This window comes from Moschus berezovskii, chromosome 7 (genome assembly GCF_049115385.1).
Source record: "Moschus berezovskii isolate FMDL1 chromosome 7, NW_MosBer_1.0, whole genome shotgun sequence".
Lineage (NCBI taxonomy): Eukaryota > Metazoa > Chordata > Mammalia > Artiodactyla > Moschidae > Moschus > Moschus berezovskii.
In genome coordinates, this window is record NC_142466.1 from 13394218 (window position 1) to 13414355 (window position 20138).

Below are 20138 nucleotides of genomic sequence, written 5' to 3' on the forward strand. Positions count from 1 at the left end.
GTTTTGCTTTTCACCAGGAAACAAATGTGATTCTTACTAGGTGAACACCGAAATGGCACCTAGTTGGCCTTCAAGGAGCTCTGCCAACCATCTGAGTTTCAAATGGCCTTCTGGCTCCTAGAAGGGGCTGAGAAGTTGGGGGCAGGGACAGGAGGAGAGGGAGAGAAAGCAAAAAGGAGGGAGGGGTTTCAATGTTTTTGCTTTTGGTCGATTTGTTTTCTTCAGTATAAATCATCAGATAGGAAGAATGATTGTTTTGCGGTTTTATCCATTGGTTGTTTTTTTGTTTTGTTTTGTTTCTAGATTGGTTTCATTGATTGTTTAATTTTCCCTCTCCCGGTGCAAAAAATCACCAGAGAGTTTTGCATGAGAAAACGTGACAGTACTTAATGAAACTCAGCACCTAAGGGCATAAGGCAGTTGAAGGTTTTGTTTGTTTGTTTGTTTTGTTTTATTTTGTTCTTTCAATCAGCACCAATCCCGGAAATGATCTACACTTGGTGTAAGGTATAAAACTTTGTTTTTTTTTTCTTTTGGAGTGGAGACAACTGCTCCTTCTCCACCCTATAAACCATAGTGTGGGATTTTTTTTTTCAATACTGTTACTTATGTGTAAAAAACAAAAGAAAGGTTTTCGTTTTGTTTTTACTTACAAAACATAGAGAATATCTTTGTATACATACAGCGACTGGAAAGAAAGCTTATCTGAAGGGGTTGTGACTTATTATTTTCTTTTTTTTTTTTTTGAGCATTGGTGGTGGTGGTGATGGTGGTGGTGGTTCTGTGTTTTGGGGGAAGGGAGGGTTATATTTCTTGCAGGCGGCTTTACCGCAAACCAAACTTCAGGTCCCCTTCTCAACTTGGGTCAGGATGCTCTCAGAGCGAAGACTCATACTGTAGCAGCTCATAAAGGAGCGGTCCATCCCGATACCGGATGCCCACCGCAGTGGGCGTGACATACTGCAGAATGTTAATAGTCCTTCTCAACCTCCTGTCTACAAAATGAGCATCCCAGGCTGGGTATCTCTTTCTTGGCATGTCAATCTTAATGAGGGGCCCTTCTGGGAGGTAAGGACGCCCCGTCGGGGTAGGTGGCCCCATGGGTCTCACTTGGAACACGGGCAAGCAAGTGTCAGCCGTGAGATCCTCCTGTTGTTCCGTTACGGCTCTGGTAGGCGTGACCTGGGCCCCCCGGTACCCAGGGGTCTGAGGCGCCATGGGCTCAACATCGGGGGGCAAAGGGATGCCCCAGAGCAGCTCGGCACAACAGGAGCTGGCCAGGATCTTAGCTCGCGGCCCCATGGGATGCAGCACACCATAATATAACAGCATCAGCGCGATCCCGGCCACAAAGCTAATAAAGACACAACACAGTGCTGGCACCGCATAGAAGTCCGTGGTCTCTGGGTTTCTGTAAAAATACCAAAGGAACGTCAAGGCAGCATTCTCGGTCAAGACTATCGTATAATAGGCAAACATTCGATATCGAGTCCGCCCTTCCTTGACGTTAAACCAGCAGAAAATGTACACAATCCCTACCACCATGTTGAAGAGGATCTCCTCCCACTTGGACATGCAGAAGTCGGTTCCGCCATGGATGATCCAGAAGGCCATGGCGCACCAGTGGACCACCACGAAGATCCCGAAGTAGAGCTGGAAGATGGAAGCAAAGAGGGCAAAAGAGATAACTCTGGATGAGATGGTGAAGAGGCGCCAGAAGAGCTGGATGAGGGCCCCTCTGTAGCTCATGCTCTTCTTGTCGTCCCTGGAGTCCCGCAGCAGCTTGTGATAGGAGGCTAGCACCCAAGCCAGGGACATCAGGGAAGTCACAGAGGAGACACCTGCCGGAAAGACACAAACCCACACAGTCAAAACCGGGGACGTCCACTGCCAGGCACTGCGGGGCTGCCAGGCCAGGGAGACGCCCACACACACACACACACACACACACACACTGCAATCTTATGGAGGAGGGGGAAAGAAACAGAGCATCAGGAACCAAGCTTGGAGGCCACGGCTGCTCCCTAAGCTGACAGCTTTTGTGAAATTGTGTCAATAACCCAGTCCAGAACCTCTGGAGATCCACAGCTGCAGGCGGAGGCTGACGTGCTTTGCCAGGGGGTTGGGGAGCCTGGACCACCTGGCTGGCTCATCACCTCTGCTGTGGGTGGTACCCCGTGTGTTTCCATTGTAAGAAATTATAAGCTCACCGTGGGGTCCATGTCTTTGTCACTAGCAGGCTGTGTTCTCAGAGGAGCCAGCGGAAGGGATTATAGGGTGTGAAGACCAAGAGCTTACTCGCTGCCCCAAGCTGCGCAACTCTTCTCTCAGAAGGTGCTCGAGTCACCCTGTGCCTTCTCATAAGCTCATCCAACGCCCCAAGGAGCCCTCAAAAGGCTCTTCTCCCATTTAGCGTCTTCTCATCCACTCCCTGGGCTTCCCTGGTGGTTCTGTGGTAAAGAATCTGCTTGCCGATGCAGGAGACTTGAGTTTGATTCCTGGCTCAGGAAGATCCCCTGGAGGAGGGCATGGCAGCCCACTCCAGTATTCTTGCCTGGGAAATCCCGTGGACAGAGGAGCCTGGTGGGCTGCAGTCCATGGGGTCACAAAGAGTTGGTCACAACTGAGCAACTAAACAACAACAACTACACGTCCACTCCCTAAGGCCACTCTGATCAAGGGCCAGGGCAGCCTGCGATTCCCAGGCTGCTTCCTCACTCACTCTTGGCCTCCCCATGGTGTTTGCGGCCTCCTCCCACTAACCACTGCTCACGGCTCCTTTAAGCCTTGACTGGTGAAGCCCAGTTCCTCTCTGCCTCCGTCCAGCGATGGGAGGGAGCAGGGTAACTCAGGTTTTGGGGATTCTTTGCTCCTTCCTAGCATAGTGAGCTCTCCAAGGCCTCTGCATGTTCTTCCCTCCAAGTTTCCTCAACAAGCAGGTGAGCGTGTCTGATCCCAAGCGATACCTGAATCCCTGTAGAGCAGCTTTATTTAGGACGCTGCCTATCTGGTATTTGTAACTCAGTCAAACTGAACACACTAAACAGTGACCAGCGTCTCTCCAAATCCACCCACCAGTAGGCAGTCATTAGTCAGACATCATCATGAATCCCCTCTCGAGCAAGACTCCCCATCCCGCCTCTGCTCCTCCAAGCATCATCTCTACTCGGTCTACCCAGCGCTGCTTTTGTTTTTCCTCTCTCCCCAAATTCCAGAACTAAATGCAGCTCAATTCAGCTGGAGTCCTGAATACTGCCCCAAGGGCCACACCTCCTAACCAAATTCCCCTCCCCTGCCCCAGAGCCCGATTTCCCTTTGGCATTCTTCCAGGCTGACATCAAAGTCCCCTGGTCATTTTCTGTCTTCAGCTCCAAGGTCAGATCCAGAAGCCCTATTCTTCAGACTAAAGAAGCAGGCCCAGAACTCCAGCCCCTGTTCACCTCTCCACTCCTCTCCCAACCTCAGTGAAGGATCAAAGTCCTCTGTCCCTTTACCTTCCCACCCACCCCACGCCCTACCCTGCACCGATTCTTCCTCTCCCAGCCCCCTCATCCCCTTTTCCAACATTTCAAGAAGCTGTGCTGGTTTGCAGCTTGCAGAACATCAGAGTCTGACAACAAAAACCATCTTGTTGGTGGAAGCAGAGAAAAAGCCTGAAAGGTTAACTATTACAATGAGTTTGCATTGCTTTTCTGATCATAACCACCAATGCGGAAAATAAACAGAAGAAATGATCCCAGTTTCTCCATCGAAGCCAGTCTTGAAAATGGCTGACAATGCTTCGGTCACTTTTCTGGAAAGTTCTGAACACAGTGCTCATATGTGTCCTGTTTTGCCTGTTGTCACGCAGGACATTTCCACCAGCCTCTCCTGAGGCCACGTGGTCTCTGTGACCATGTCATAGTGGTCATGCTAACCTTTGAGCCTCCTGCACGCCTGTTCTTGGGAGTTGGGGCTGGGAGGGGGCTGAGGTCCCTTTGGAGTCACGTGACTTGGGCTGTTGGTTTCTGGAGGGCAGGGAACATGCCAGGTTATTACCAGACACTGGAGCATCCCCAGAAAGCTTCTTCGTGACGTCACCTCGCTTCCGGTGAACACTATCACTTTTTCTTGATGCTAAAAGAGGTGCTGCCACCCTCAGTGATCAAAGGGGAGTTCTACAGCAACTGCATGGGAAGAAGGCTGGATTTTTCTGTTCCATCTAATAAAGCAAAATGTATTACTTCCCCTGTCCACAGAAAAGCACGAGTGCCAAGCTCACAAAATAAGAAAAAGCAGTTTCGCGTCTGCTGAAGCATGGTCTAAGCCAGTCTCTGACTGTGCTCTCGAACAAGCCTGCGGTGCAGGAGCAGGACAGGCCCTCAGCTGTCACGGTGCTGATTCCAATGTCTGGTGTGCTCTGACAGGAGCCCAGGCCATGCTGCACACTAGCAAACCAGAATCCAAACGTCCACTGGCTGCAGGTGGCGAAGCCACTTCAATCCTCTATCGCCAGTGTAGCTTCTGGGTCACTTCCAGATCTGTTCCTCCGGGTGGCTTCAGGGTATTACAGAAACCACTCACCTCTGAGCCAGACTGCTCGCTGCCTCAGCCCACGGTCAGTGCTTCTGGAAGCCCTCTCTAGGATGTGCTGTTCCCCAGAGGTCATAAGACATCACTGCTGAATTACGAGGAGAGGTTTGGGAGACGGTCATGTGGAGGGCTGAGAGCTGGCACTTGGCCGGGGGTCTGCGGGTCTGCTGATGTCCGGCCCACATCTTACCTCTCTGCCTCGTCCATTTCCAACCTGGTGAAGCTGTAGATCACTAAACATTATATCCTCAGCGGCTACACAGACCACTCACTTCAACCCACTCACCCAACAGGAAACAGGCATCCTCGTGAAAAAACACACCTGTGATTCACTGAGCAGGAATCTTACTGAGAAGAACACTGTGACGTAGGTACTTGCTATGGGCTGTGTCCCCATCTCCTCCCCTCCCCCCAGATTCTTAGGTTGAAGTGCTAACCCCCAGGAGTTTAGTATGTGACTGTATCCCGAGACAGGGCCTTCAAAGGGGCACTGAATTTAACATGAGGTCATGAGGGTGGGCCCTGATCCAACATGACCTTATGAGAACAGATCACTTGGGCCCACGGAGATGCCAGGGGTGCGCTCATACAGAAGAAAGGCCACCTGAGGACACAGAAAGAAGACGGCCGTTTCTATCAAGAAGTAGAATCAAGATTTAAACTCAGGCTCTTTGGCCTTAAAGTAGCCGCTGTACTGATAGACCCTTCAGATTTGGTCTTAGAAGGAGCTGGGCGCCCTGAAGTAAAGGATCTAAGCCTTTCTTGGAGAGTGGACAGGAAGTGCAGCACCCACGGGTATCTGAGAGAGGCCCCTGATAAAGGAGCTGAAAACCAAATACAAGTTCTCCTCTACGTTCCTCAGGAAAGGAACATGCAAGCCACAAAGAAAGAGGCAACCACCAGAATTAGCGGAGATCACTCTCCTCCTGTTAAGGGATCAAAGTGATCACTCTTCAAAGGCCTGACTCTCCTCCTGTTAAGTGATCACTCTTCAAAGTCCTGACTCTCCTCCTGTTAAGTGATCACTCTTCAAAGGCCTGACTCTCCTCCTGTTAAGTGATCACTCTTCAAAGGCCTGACTCTCACTCTTCAAAGGCCTGACTCTCACTCTTCAAAGGCCTTACCCTCCTCCTGCTAACTGATCATTCTTCAAAGGCCTGACTTTCCTGCTGGTTAAGTGATCACTCTTCAAAGGCCTGATTCTCCTCCTGTTAAGTGATCACTCTTCAAAGGCCTGATGCGTATTTCATTACAGAGGGAGGGGTTGCAGGCCTTTCCCTCCACAGTGGCTCACTTGGAAGATTTCTGTCTGGCCCGAGGTCAACCCCAAAGTCAACGTATGACTCTGGCCGAGACCCAAGCCCACACTGTGCTCAGGCTGGGTGTGTTTATGATCCCTCCCACTTACAGCTCCATCACCTTCTGCATTCCAAAGATCAGGCTGGAGACGGCTGGACACTCCTCATTCAGCCGTGACAAGTTCCAGGCAGTGGCCTTCATGGCTCGCTCGTTCTTCCTGGTGCAGACCATGGCGGGTGGGGGGTGCAGCTGGCCCACTGGGCTACCTGAGTCCAGCCCCACCAGCTGGGCGGTCACTAAGTCAGGGCCTCCTGGGGGCAGCCCCCTGAGAAAGGCTTGGGTCAGGGTCTTGGGGCTCTGATCACCAGACTAGGTATCTAAGGTTTCTAGAAAGAGGACGTCCGCACCTCAAGGCCAACGAAACAGAGCGTGACGGGCAGAAGTCTCAGTTGGACACCTCTGACCGGGGAGGCCCTTAAACCCAAGCGGTCACCCTCTGGTGGCCGACACACTGTTTCGGTTGGAGTCAAGGCTTCAGTCCTTCTAAGGCCTGAGGGGCCTCTCAAGACACTGCCTTGAGTTATGAGTGCACCCTGTCCAGTCCCCGTTCACACTCATCAGCGTCTCCTTCTCCAATGGCCTCAAACCGAAGTTCCTGTCGTGCTGCCAGGCCTTCACCCTGGGCCCAAATCAGGACAGCCCCTGGCTGCTCTGCGGTCACCTCCAGCTCGCTCCTCACACCCGCTCTGTCCTGCGTGCTCCAGCCACAGTCCCACCACAGGACATGTGCGCTGGCTCTGTCCACCACCTGCGTGGCCCTTTCCCAGGCCCCCAGATGTCACCGCATGAAGGCTTTTACCAGAGCTTGCCTTCTCAGCCAGGCCATCGCCAGCCAGACACTGAAAACTGCAGCTCCCAGTACCTCTTCCCGCCTTCCAGGCCTTCAGTCCAGTTTAGTCGCTCAGTTGTGTCCGACTCTCTGTGACCCCATGGACTGCAGCACGCCAGGCTTCCCTGTCCATCACTAACTCCCAGAGCTTACTCAAACTCATGTCCATTGAGTCGGTGATGCCATCCAACCATCTCATCCTCTGTCATCCCCTTCTGCTCCTGCCTTCGATCTTTCCCAGCATCAGGGTCTTTTCTAAAGAGTCAGTTCTTTGCATCAGGTGGCCACAGTATTGGAGCTTCAGCTCCAGGCCGTATTTCCCACTTGAGTGTCATTCACCACCCCATACACTCTCTTACTCCTTCCCTTTTTCCTTAAGTATGTTCTCACCTTGATGCAGGTGAGCCCCTCAAGGGCAGGGCAGCAATTGGTCTGGTCCTTCTGAAACTATGTGCAAAATCGCAGGGGTATTTTGATTCTCAAAGGGGCTGATGGAGAAAGGAGCCCACCAGCTGTCTCACCCTCCCACCACTATCCCTGAAAGCGGGAAAAGGGAACTCCCGGGGAGCCTCCATTTATGCGTGCATCTTTCAGAAGAAAACCTTGAGGGCAGAAGGCAGAGATGAGCAGGAATAATACCCACCAAGTGTTCCCAATACAGCAGGCATTGTGCCAGACACTTTGCAGAAATTATTTCCTTTAATCCTGACAAGAATCCCCTGAAATGCTTACTGGTATCCCATTTTATAGCAGAGGAAACCAAGGCGCCAGGAGGTAAAAGGATTTGTCTAGTTTTGAGGCTTGAAGCATGTGCTTGTATTCTGATGGTTCCCGTTTGGGGCCATGCTGATCCTGGAGGGACCGCCCCTCTCAGGTTTAGCAAATTCCTAGAAATAGCGAACAAGAGGTGCTTTTCATATACAAACCAACCAGTCCAGAACTCACGCCTCCTTCACTGGGCCCTGACACTCTGGGCCACTGTTTCCCTGTCCTAATCACCTCAGGGCCAGGTACCAGACAATTAGGGACAGCCCTGGACCCTAGAGCCTCCTGATATGATTCAGACTAGCCTATCCCAAGCCCCCACAATGATGTGGCATGTCGGCCTCTTCTTGGGAAACAGTGACAAGTGATTTTTTCAGTGACAACTGTCTCCTGATCTATTGGCCTTGAGATGCCTAAACAATAACAAAATCTGTCTTTTAAAACAGCTAGAACATCAGCAAACTGCTGGTGAGGGAGCTTCCAACCCAGAACCTCCAGCTCCAAAGGCCCCAGTGCCTGGGACTTACAAGCTCCAGTAATTCCCCCTTCTCCCACAGACTCACATGCAAGCTCCCATTAATGGTGCCAGGACCTCGGGGTCTATGCCCTGCTCCTGGCCCGTGGTCTAGTGATATTGATCCACCCACAGAGGCGGGAGAGCACTGTGGTTCTCCCAGCTGGGTAAAGGCAGACTTCAGAGATTCGAGAACAAATGTCAGCCGCTCAGCTGGTCTGGCAGAAGCCTCGTGAATGCCAGAATTCTGGTGGGCCTGGAGCACACTGTGAAGGAAGCCGTCTGCCATCACTGGAAAGTCCCAGTAAATCTACCCTCACTGAGGGGCAAACAGCCGACAAGACTCAAAGCTCTGATGCTCCCAGAATGATAGCCATTGAACTGTACACTTTAAATGAATGACTTGTGCAGTATACAAACTGTATCTCAATAAAGTTGTTTAAATATATATTTTTTAACTAAGAAGAAGAAGAAAAGATGCTCTGCTGACAGGACCATAGCAGGGCTGAGCTATGGAAGCAATGCAGGCATCATGCCCCATCCTCCCAGCCTCCTGGCTGCTCCCAAAACACTGGGGTCACTTTCTTAGCTCAAGGCCTTGTGTTTGGCTATGCCCTCCTCTGGTGCATGTACCTCCAGTGACCCGCAGGCTGGCGCCCTCCCTGCTCTGTCTTTGCTCAGAGGTCCCTTTCCTGCTCCCTTATTGAAAGATGGATACAGCTTTGCTCCCCCACGGCTCTTTCCAGCTTTAGAGCTCTGCTGCATACTTACCATTTTCTAATACAGAAGACAAAATATTTGTTCTGCTCCTTGTCCACCTCTCTCTCCAAGACACATAAGCTCCATGAGAGCAGGGCTTTCTGTTTTGTCTATTACTCTTATCTGCCCCCAGCTCCTGGAACCATGCCTGGCACATAGCAGCTGCTTAGTAAACAGTTACTGAATAGGTGGTCACATTAGTCACTGCTCAGGCTTCTGAACTGGCAGCTCTCAGAGCCACCCCCATGAAGCACCGCTGGTCAGCCTGCCTCGCTGTCCCTCTTGTTACAGCATTTGATGCACAAACATTTTCAGGTGGCCAATTGTTATTTCATCTGTGCTAACTGTTGTTTAGTCGCTAACTCCTTTGCAACCCCATGGACCATAGCCCGCCAGGCTCCTCTGTCCATGGGATTTCCCAGGCAAGAATACTGGAGTGGGTTGCCATTTCCTCCTCCAGGGGATCTTTCTGCACCAGGAATGGAACCTATGTCTCCTGTGCTTCCTGCACTGGCAGGCAGACTCTTTACCGCTGTGCAACCAATGAAATTGATTGACCCTGGACTCTTCCTCATATGTACGTACTGCACTTTCTTTTGCATTTAAAATTTGTTAAGAGAGTAGATCTCACCTGTTCTTACCACAACTTACAAAAAAAACAAATTACTCTCTTTTTCTCTTGCTTGTTGTTAGGGGCAACCTCAGCCAAAAGGCCTCAGAATTGGATACAAAGTCAAGTTACACAGATGTACTGAAAGTGTCTTGTCTCTGTTTAAAATCCTTGCAGATTCTGGTTAAGAGTGTGAGGTTTTAATGTTCTGTTTGATAAGAAGCCACTGGGAGCTGAAGCAGGGCTGTGAGCTGGAGTTCGCTGTTCAGGGAACTCTGTGTGTAGACACCAAGCAAGTATCTGATGGGAGAGAAGGAGGGGTGACTCCTCAGAAGGAGACAGAAGCAGGGCTGGAGAGAGACCCTCCTCCAGGGAAGTGGGAGAGGCCGAGTCTGTGTGCTGGTGGCAGAAGGCAGGCGTGTCCCTCTTCATTGCTGCTATCTGTGAGGATGCAAGGCAGCCAGGGGAAGCACTCATCTTCCCCTATATTAATCCAGGAGGCGAAGACACAGACGTGGGATGAGCACCCTGAAGTCCCGACTGGAGGCTGGAAGATCTTTGTATCAATCTGGTCGGAAGCCCAGGAACATCAGAGCCAGCAGCTAGCTCCAGCTCAGCACCAGGGGGGTGGGGGTGGGACAGTAGGTGGGGAGTCAGGGAGCAGGGGCTACTCCATCAGGGTTAGGCCAGGTGGCAGCCAACATCACAGAGGATCGGGGCACCAAAACTCCCTGTCACTGTGTGCAAGGTGATTCATTATCTGACGGTGTTTGGCACAGTGGAAATTCAGGTTGGTGTAGAGCACAAATCTGTCACCTTCAGGCCACACAACCACATAATTGTCACCTTCTGGGCAGCAGCTTTACCTAAGTGTAACCAAAATCCTAAATGATCAAGTAACCAACTTTGGGGATTCCCAGGTGGCTCAGAGGTAAAGAATCTGCCTGCCAATGCAGAAACCGTAGAAGACATGGGTTCAATCCCTGGGTTGGGAAGATCCCCTGGAGAAGGAAATGGCAATCCACTCCACTATTCATGCCTGGGAAATCCCATAGACAGAGGAGCCTGGTGGGCTACAGTCCATGGAGTTGCCAAGAGTCGGACACGGACAATGTACCTGTGTACATTGAGCGACTGAGCATATATGCAATCAACTTTTGTGACCCAGATTTGGAGGGTAACAGCTGATGTCCATACAAGCAGGACTGGAGAAGGCACTTTTCACATTAGAGAAAAGAAATCTCCCAAGAGGAGAGAGGTGGTCATCTTTGATCATGGGGAGAGGAGGGCGAGGAGGGCCGGTTAACCAACCCCACAGTTGGCCCTCCTTCCCCTGAGAAGTGGAACATGGAAGACTGGTCCTCACGCAGAAGGCAAAGCTGATCAGGAGAGGGAGCTGACGCCTCCTCCAGGATGTGAGCGGCTGAAGAAACAGGCGCAGACAGGAGCAGCAGAGAAAGCGGATGGACACCTGCATCTCGGTGGAGTTTCCCATCAGCTCTTGCTGGAAAAAGGAGCAAGTGTGAAGCGGGAGGGTTTTTGATAGAAGAGGAGCCAGCAAGTGAGCTTAAGAAAGAAAAAAACAGAAAGTTCCAGTGGTCCAGTAGTTAAGACTCCGCACTCCCAGTGCAAGGGATCCAGGTTCGATCCCTGGTTAGGGAGCTAAGATCCCACATGATGCACGGGGCCAGGTCAAAAAAGAAGAAGAAGAAGAAGAAGAAAACTAATTAGGGAGGTTGACACCAAAGGGATGGAAAGGCAGGGGCCTATTTGGGATCTTAGAGTTCAATGTTTGTCTAAAAGAAAACCAATGTTTAAGGATACCCACTGAAGGATAGCTGTGTTTGCAAACCCATTCCTGACACAGCATCTTGCCTATAGCAGAGCAGATGCCTGACACGTGGCGGGTGGGAGGCCACGAACAACAGTTCACAGAGTCATATAAGAAGGACAAAACCTCAATGTGAGCTCAATCCCAAAAGGCAAGCTCAGGCACTGTGTGGGTGAAGCGAGTTGTACTCCCCCACCCTGGCCAAAAGCATCAGAAAACCCCCAAAGTCGGGAAAGGCGACAGAGCTGCTAACTCTCAACCCGATCCCCAGACAGCATCTTTCATCTCAACATACCCCATCTCAACCTCCTTCCATCACCACCTCCCCCAGGCCTGCTAAGTGTTGTTGATTTCTGCTCCAGAGTTGCCTGCCAATCCGTGCGCTTGGCTTCCTCTTCCAAGCACTCCAAGCCCATCGTTTCAGCCCTGGACCTCCACAGCTGCCTCTAACAGATGCTCTGGGCTCTTGGTTTCCTCCCTGCACACCAGGAAAGGGATCTTCTTTAAAAGCTAATCTGGTGCCAATGCAGGAGGCACGGTGGGAAGATCCCCTGGAGAAGGAAATGGCAATCCATTCAACCCCTGATTCGGGAAGATCCCACACGCCCTGGAGCGACTAAGCTGTGAGCCACAATTATTGAGCCTGTGCCCCAGAGCCCAGGAGCTGCAACTACTGAAGCGCCTAGAGTTGGTGCTCTGAGACAAAAGAGAAGCCACTCCCCGTAACTAGAGAAAAGCCCAGGCAGCAATGAAGTCCCAACTCAACCAAAAATAGATAAAAAAATAAAGCTAGAAAAGTTAATATGGGACCTATCTGGTGTTTTAGTGGCCAGGACTCTGCACTCCCAATGCAGGGGGTCCAGGTTCAATCCCTGGTCAGGAAACTAAATCCCACATGCTGCAACTAAAATCCATGCAGGCAAATAATTTTTTTTTAAACTAATCTGATCATATAGCTTTCCTACATAACCCTTCCCACTGCACTTGGTATACACCCAAACTGTCAGGCCCACGCCTTCCTCTCCACCCTACCCCAAATCACTCTCCTTCCCCTGAGTGCTGACTGCAGCCACGCTGAGTCCTGTCATAGCCTAGAATAAGGCAGGCTTTTCCCACCCCAAGGCCTTTGTATATGCAATTCCCTCTGCAGGGAAGGCTGTTTCCGCTCCTCCCACAGTTGGTTCCTCCTCACCGTTTATACTCAGGCTAAGTGTCAACTCTCTAGATAGGCTTTCTCTGATGTGTGCGTGCTAAGCCGCTTCAGTCGCATCTGACTCTGTGCAACCCCATGGACTGTAGCCCACCAGGCTCCTCTGTCCATGGGATTCTCCAGGCAAGACTACTGGAGTGGGTTGCCATGCCCTTCTCCAGGGGATCTTCCAGAACCAGGGATCTAACCCATGTCTCTTATGTCTCCTGTACCGGCAGGCGGGTTCTTTACCACTAGAGCCACCTGGGAAGCCCAACCCTGCACAAATAAGCTCTCTGCACACCCCACTCCAGGTACTGCAGTCGTGACATCATGTTCGTTTGCTTAAAGCATTTGGCACAATACGCCGGCTATCTAACTGTTCCTGTCATGTCTCCTAAGAAAGAATGGAAGATTCATGAGGGCCTGGACTACCTCTGCTATGTTCCCTGTTACCCTCCGCACATAGTACGGCACCTGGCTGAAAGCATCTTTGTTGCCCAGAAGACTGTGTCATGTACCCATAACACACCAGCCAAAGTGCTGTATTTGGGTATGTGCAGCTCAGTAGACCTTCACAGCCACCCAGAGAAGTTATTATGCCCACTTCACGGAGGAGGAAGCCGGTTAGGAGATCAACTTGTCCCACGTTGTAAAGCCAATAAATGGTGGAGGTGGAATTTACACACAGCTCTGGTGGACTTTTCTTACCATGCGGGACTGCCTCCCCATCCCTTTCATAGCCAGGAAAACTCTTGAAGCTCCCAGCTGACACCAGGCTCATTACCAGTGAAAAATGGCACTTTTTACCAGGTAAAATGTATAATTTTTATCTTTATTTAAACTTGACTTGAGACATCTGATTTAAGGAGGACTCCAAATGACCAAAATATTCAAATGAAAGTGAAGGCGAAAGTCGCTCAGTCATCTTTGACTCTTTGCGACCCCGTGGACTATACAGTCCTTGGAATTCTCCTGGTCAGAATACTTTCTTTCTCCAGGGGATATTCCCAACCCAGGGATTGAACCCAGGTCTCCCACATTGCAGGCGGATTCTTTACCAGCTGAGCCACAAAGGAAGTCCAATAATATCTGCATAATATCTGCATGATTTAATATTACCACTACGATTATATTTTGAATTGATAAGCATCAAAGAATTGATGCTTTTGAATTGTGGTGCTAGGAAGACTTTTGAGAGTCCCTTGGACTGAAAGGAGATCACACCAGTCAATTCTAAAGGAAATCAACCCTGAATATTCATTGGAAGGACTGAAGCAGAAGCTGAAGCTCCCAATACTTTGGCCACCTGATGTGAAGAGCCAACTCACTGGAAAAGACCCTGATGCTGGGAAAGATTGAAGGCAAAAGAAGGGGGACGACAGAGGATGAGATGGTTGGATGGCATCACTGACTCAATGAACGTGAGTCTGAGGAAACTCTGGGAGACAGTGAAGGATGGAGAAGCCTGGTGTGCTGCAGTCCACGGGGTCGTAAAGAGTCAGACACGACTGAGCGACAGAACAACAACAACCAGTTTTACGGGTAAATTGGACACAAACCCATCTCTCAGGCTGACTACTGTGACGTTAACCCAGTTATAAGAGGGATCAAAGGTGGAGAGATGGCACAAGGAGAAAAAGTGGAAGAGGCTGGTGTCTGGCAAGATCCATGGAAAACTCACCTATTACAAAAAACAGCAATCTACCTAAAAGTCTACTAGCATTAATGGTACCAAGTGGACACGTGTCACCAGAGGCCACCAGCTGGCCGTGATGTCATTAGTAACGTGTGGGCCAATTCTACCGTCACCACCAACAAAATGGCCAGATGCTGCCTGAGGCCCATGACATTCGTCATGTCAAAAATGTTCAGAACAACCCTCTGTGGTAAGTACCAATATTATCTCCATTTCAGAAATGAGAAGACTGAGAACAGAGAGGCTCAGTGCCTTGCATAGGTCACACAGCTGCCAAGCAGCAAGGGGAGTTGCTCCATCTTTCCAGGCTACTGCCCTGCAAGAATGCACAGCGTCCACATTGCCAACAAGCCCCTTCCAAGTTCACAGACTTGGCTGTCCTCTCCAGATGGTGTGGAGCAAGGGGGGGGTCCCATTGGAGAGTGCCCTACAGGTGCCTGTGAACTTGGTGACACCCAGGGCCCAGTTTGGGAAGCCAGGGGCCCAGAGGCAAGGACCCAGGAGGCCTGCAGGCCCCAATGACCAGGGACCTTCTGCCCCAGCTGCCTTGCTACCGCGGATCATACACACTCACTTCCTCTGGAGTCAGGAATCTCCGCACTGAGTCCCTTCAGCAACATCCCTGCTTGAATGCTCCCCATGACGGGAAACTCACTACCTCATGAGACAGTCTCTCCATCTCTGGATGGCTCCTGATGTTTGAAATGTCTCCCACATGGTGAATTGATAACCATCTCCCTGTAGTTCCCTCCCACTCTTTGGAATGATCATAGTTCCCCTACATATCTTCAAATACTGGGGTTCACATAGCCTACATCTTCCCCAGGATGAAATGTCCCCAATATCCCCCAAGCATTGTGATATCCAGCCCCTCCTCACCCTGGACCTTTGACACAATCAGAACTCCAGCCCCACTGAAATAAGCTCTGACATGACCTGGACACTTGCAGGCTGGTCTGACTGGGGTCTGCCTGACATCAGAAACCCAGGGTGACAGTGTGCTTTGACCAGTGGAGTCCCACCTAGAAAGAGCTTCTTGGCGGGGTGGCCCCCAATGGCTTCCGGCCGCTGTAGAGACCAGTGGTGTCCAGACCAGCCCCTGGGCGCTTGGAGACTATCTGGAGCCACAGGGGCCTGGAGTAGGGCGTGGGGTTGGCGGGCGGGATACCCTGGGCTCTGGACCCCCACCTCCCATCTACCTAGAACACAGCTACCTAGAACACAGCTGCTTCAGCCTGTTTGGGGCTTCTACATTTTGTAAACGCATTTGAAGCACCGCGGCTCAAGAATGTCTAAAACTGCTGATGCCGCGTGACACGATTTAGCCTCTTGGGCATGTGCTGTCTCTCTCATCCCGTGTGTGCAAACGCCGCGGCTCAGGCCAGCGCCAAGATAAAGGACCTTTTCCCTGGACTGGGAGACCCAGGCCCCCTGCTCTGCCGCTCCAGGGACCCTGGAGACCCGGCTCTGCTCTGCGCACGTGAGGGCCACACAAGCGCACACATGACGGCGGCGGAGCGGGCGCGCACACGGGGGCGCAAAGATGCCGCTCCGGGGACTTGCGACGCCCCTTGAGTGTGCGCGGAGGGCGGCCCCCAGCCCCGGGGCGGGGGTGGGGGGACTCACAGGGCAGCGTCTCGGCGCGGCTCTTCTGGATCATTATGCAGAGCTGTAGCACCAGTTGGGGGGCGCTTTCCAGGAAGGTCTCCAGGAGGCGCAGCATGTTAACGTCTGCATATTCGTACATCATAGCCCAGTAGAAGCGTCGCTGGTGTTCCTTCTGCCGCTGGCTCTGAATCCCCAGGTACATGGTGCGGATATACCTGCGGGAGATGGGACAGAACACAGCGAGAGGCATGGGTTGGGGTGGGGGTTCTGGAAGGGCCAGGCCCTCCCGGGCACACCAGCCTCCCCTCCTTGGTTCTGAGGTTTTCCAGGTGCTTGGACCAGCTCTAGGGATTCTCCCAGCTCACGAATGAGGTACTGAGGCTTCAGGGTGGGCTGGGGTGGGGTGGGGTCAGGCCAGGGAAGGGGGCCTGGGCAAGTTGTCCCCTCCCTCACCTTGGTTTGCTCATCTATAAAGTGAGAAATGGAAGAGTGGGACCCAGTGACCTTGCAGGCCTGCCAAGGAAGTGTCACAGGTGAGCTCGGGGGCAGGTGGGCTCGCTCAAGTTCAGGGTCCCGGGGGAAAATTCAGTAGGGTTTTCACCTCTCTGGAGGAGGAGGGAAAGGAATTCGCATTTATGAAATTCCTACTGAGGATCACTGGTGGGCCTGGGTCCCGGGCAACAGGTGGAAGTAAACCCATGGGGGACTGGCAGGCAGGGCTCACAGGCACAGGCTCCAGAGGTGGATGTGGGAGCCACCAGGAGCTGGCCGAGGCTGTTGGACCCCAAAACTCATGTGTGCCCCGCTCCGTGCTAGGGGGAGCCTACAGTGGGGCCTCCATCGAGGTGTGGCCCAGGACTCAGCCACACAAACACAAACACTCCCTCCGGGAAGGACACGGGGCAAAGGAAGCAGTGCAGGTGGAGGGCGTGGGCTCTGTCATCTGCTCATTGTGGGAACCCGGGCTAATCTCCCCAAATCTGTCTTTGTTACTCTTCTTTAACATGAGAGTTACAGCATCATGAGGCTGATGGGGAGCTTGGGGAGATGATCCAAGTGCTGGTGTGGATCCAGGCCCACGGAAGACAGCCCCCATACCCGCTGCATTTCTCCCTAAACAGTAGATGCTTTCTCCAAGCCACAACAAGGGGAGGATGTATGGTGTCATCTACGCCAGACTTGGGAAGATGCCCTGGAGAAGGAAATGGCAGCCCACTCCAGCATTCTTGCCTGGGAAATCCCATGGACAGAGGAGCCTGGCGGGCTACAGTTCATAGTGTCGCCAAGAGTCGGACACAAGTGAAGCAACTTAGCACACACAGAACCCAGACTCAGCCAGCGGCCTCTGGGGCCAAGCCCAGCCCAGAGGAGCTAGCAGCACCAGGACCAAAGCAAAGTTCAGAAAGCACAGTGGGCCCAGTTAGGATCAACTGGGGTCATCAGTCGGGGTCACAGACAACAGGACAGAATGACATGTGCATCCCTGGCCGTCCCCTGGGAATGTGTCTTCTAAACCACCAAGCCAGAGTCACAGAGGTTGAGAGTGTGGCTGACCCCCTAATGGTCCCCACTGTCCCCAGGAACCCCATCAGGGACCCTTTGGGGGTCTGTCTCCATCACCATTGCCAGCCTGGTCCCCGCCATCACCCCCTTTCTCTTGGATCAGAGCAGAAGCCTCCTAACTGGCCTCCCGGGCCCACTCTTGCCCCCAGAACAACCCACTCTCTGCCCAGCAGCCAAGGCACTTTGTCAAAATCACAGACGCAGTCATGTCCCCAGCTTCTTTCAGGCCTCCTGTGACTTCCCATCATGCTCAGAAGAAAATCCCACCCCCTCCCTCGGCTCTTGGGCCCTGCCCGCTGCCCAGCTCCATCGCCTGTTCTCTCCCTGACTCTCTTGTGTTTTGTCTATCTCTCGTGGACACGTGAGCTTGTCTCTGTTCACACCCTCCCCCTGGGAGTCCTGTGGAAGAAGGCTGAGCCCCCCTGCAGGAAAGCACTGTCACAGCACCGCAAAGGCAGCCCGCTACCCCCGGTACACCGAATTTCTAAGCGGCTCCCAGAGAAGGGCTCTGTACCCTCCTCCTTGAAGCAATGGGAAAGGTGGGCATTGCCCAGGAACCTTACGTGGATTTTACAGCAGCCCATGCTTTAGAAGCAGAGGTGAGAAAACGTACACTTGCAAATAATATAAAACTACTGTGATGCTCCGAAGTCCAAACTGGTGGGCCTCCTACCTGTGGAAAAGACCTCGCAGAAGACTCATTACGGGGGCTGAGATGGATGCCTTATTTCCTGCATATACACTCCCTGGGGTGAGCGGAGAACAACCCCGCAGGAAACTGCGGGGAGGGAGGCGCTGGAACAGGAAAGATGTCAGGCTGGAGTGAACAGTGCGCGGCTGCCAGCTCCACCACTGCGGGCCAGGCGTCTCCCGAAGGGCCTCTCACGCCCTGCAGGGCAGCTCTGGTTACAGTCACTTAACACCTGGTGAAACAGAAGCTCTGAAGTGCAGCAGGGCGTTGAGTCCTTGTCTGTTCCAGGTTCTGTCGCTTACGGGCTGCACCGCTTCCCCCGAGTCACTGCCTCTCTCTCGGCCTCTGTCTGTAAGTTCCCCAGATCACGGGACCAGGCGAGAGGCGAAGGGAAGGAGGGGGTGGGGGGTCGGTTGTTGCGCCTGACCTGGAAAGCTACCGGGCCACTGAGAGAGAGGGGCAGAGACTGCGAGACGCGAGAGACGGCGACAGAGAGATGGAGACAGGTGGAGAGACGGGGAGGAGGCAGCGGACCCGAACGAGGGAGAAGGGCTCTGGAGGAGACTGAAGGGGAAGGGGCAAAGGAGAGGGCCTGAGGGCCTGAAGGAGGCAGACTGGACGAGGTGGGCGGTGGAGGCCGCTCTCAGCACGTGTGGTCCCAAGTGGTTGGAAGGGGCTGGGGAGCTGGACTCCAGAACCCCGGGCAGAGGGACGGTCAGATCAGGTCGATGGTGGCCTGGGGAGACAGCGCAGGAGGGGACGAGGGTGCCCTGGTGAAGGAGCTGAAGCAGGGCTTCGAGTCCAGAGGCTCCGCACAGGCACCCAGAACAGCTGCGTGGCCAGGAGAGCCTTGGTGCCGTGGGTCTCCCAGGTCGGATACGGCCTCTCTGCTCCTAGACGCCTCTCTGCTCAGACGTGGCACCTGCAGTTCACAGTGCTGGGGGCCACAGACTCCTGCAGGGCCAGACCACAAAGCTCCGCTTGCTCAGGTCTACTCTCTCAGACCACAGCCTCCCCCAGCCTCACAAGGGGGCCCAATCGGGGAACGATTATGTATCACAACCCAAGCCTATCTATGCATCCAGGTCCCCCGGTGAGTAACACCAACACTCAGGTTCACCCAGGTCAGCCTCGCCAGGGCAAAGGGAGCTCTTGATCTGCCCTTCCACGCCCCTGTTCCCCAAGCCACTAGCCCCTCTGTCCAGCATGACCAGCGAAACAGAAGACAACGAGCCCAGAACACGTTGGTTCAACCATAAACATCTGCCAGAGAAACCAAGCTTGCCTCTACGGTAACATCCCAAGATATGGGAAGAGATGAAGGTAGGAGTGGGCAGAACCAGAGCCACTCCCCACCTATGAGCAGACAGGTGCTTGAAGCTGTGTGCACTGGGATCAAGTCTGAGACCAAAACTGGTTATCATGCCTCCTGGGACACCAGCTCCCATAGCCTGCCACCTGGAGTAGGAGCGACATCAGAGTCCAGTTCAAAATTCCCAGTCAAGGGCCTTCCACCCAGTCCTCTGGCTCCTGCACCCTCCTCTTCTGTCCTCAAGTCCCTGGGTCCCTGGTAGGCCTTATAGAATCCAGAGTGGGGTCTTGATGACCTCTGGGGAAGCCCAGCCAGCAGCCTCTTCTTGCTAAGCCGTCACCCCTGTGCAAAGACAGCCAAGGCCTATGGCCACAAGGTGGCGCCAGACCCTAAGCCACGCAGGAAGGCTGCTCCTCCGCACCGTGATCTCATTCCCAGCCGGCGGCCTCCCAAGGCCTGCACCTCTCAATGCGGCAGCATCGGGGTGAAGGGGGCGGCTGGCCAGGCTGAGGGGCAGTCCCAGATGTGCCACCTCCCCACGAGAAAGCATCTGCATGTGACACAAGGTGGGCTGCTGCTCCCTCACCTCCCTCTCCCTGGCGGGTTCCAGAAAGCTCACCTCCCCTAGAAAGGTGGTTTGGGAGGAAAAACATCCAACTCTCCTCCTCCTGACTGGCTTCCACCTGGATTCTGTGTCACCTGCTGTCACACTATTTCTCTCCTAAGAACATTGGATCATGAAAGGCACGGATCCAAAGGCAGGCAGGCAGCTGTCCTTGTGCAGCGAGGACTCAGGAAACCTGTGTCTGGTGTGAGGTCTGCAGGGCGGCTCGACCT

General features: G+C 52.9%; 1 protein-coding gene across 1 annotated transcript; it reads right to left on the reverse strand.

Annotated features, from left to right (window-relative positions):
* Positions 1 to 445: 445 nt before the first annotated feature.
* Positions 446 to 15985, reverse strand: LOC129557487 (XK-related protein 6). The gene is made up of 2 exons (XM_055428047.2): positions 15754 to 15985; positions 446 to 1841 (listed from the first exon to the last, which is right to left on the reverse strand). The coding sequence occupies exons 1-2, from the start codon at positions 15983 to 15985 to the stop codon at positions 877 to 879; spliced, it is 1197 nt and encodes a 398-aa protein (XP_055284022.2). The 3' UTR covers positions 446 to 876.
* Positions 15986 to 20138: the final 4153 nt, after the last annotated feature.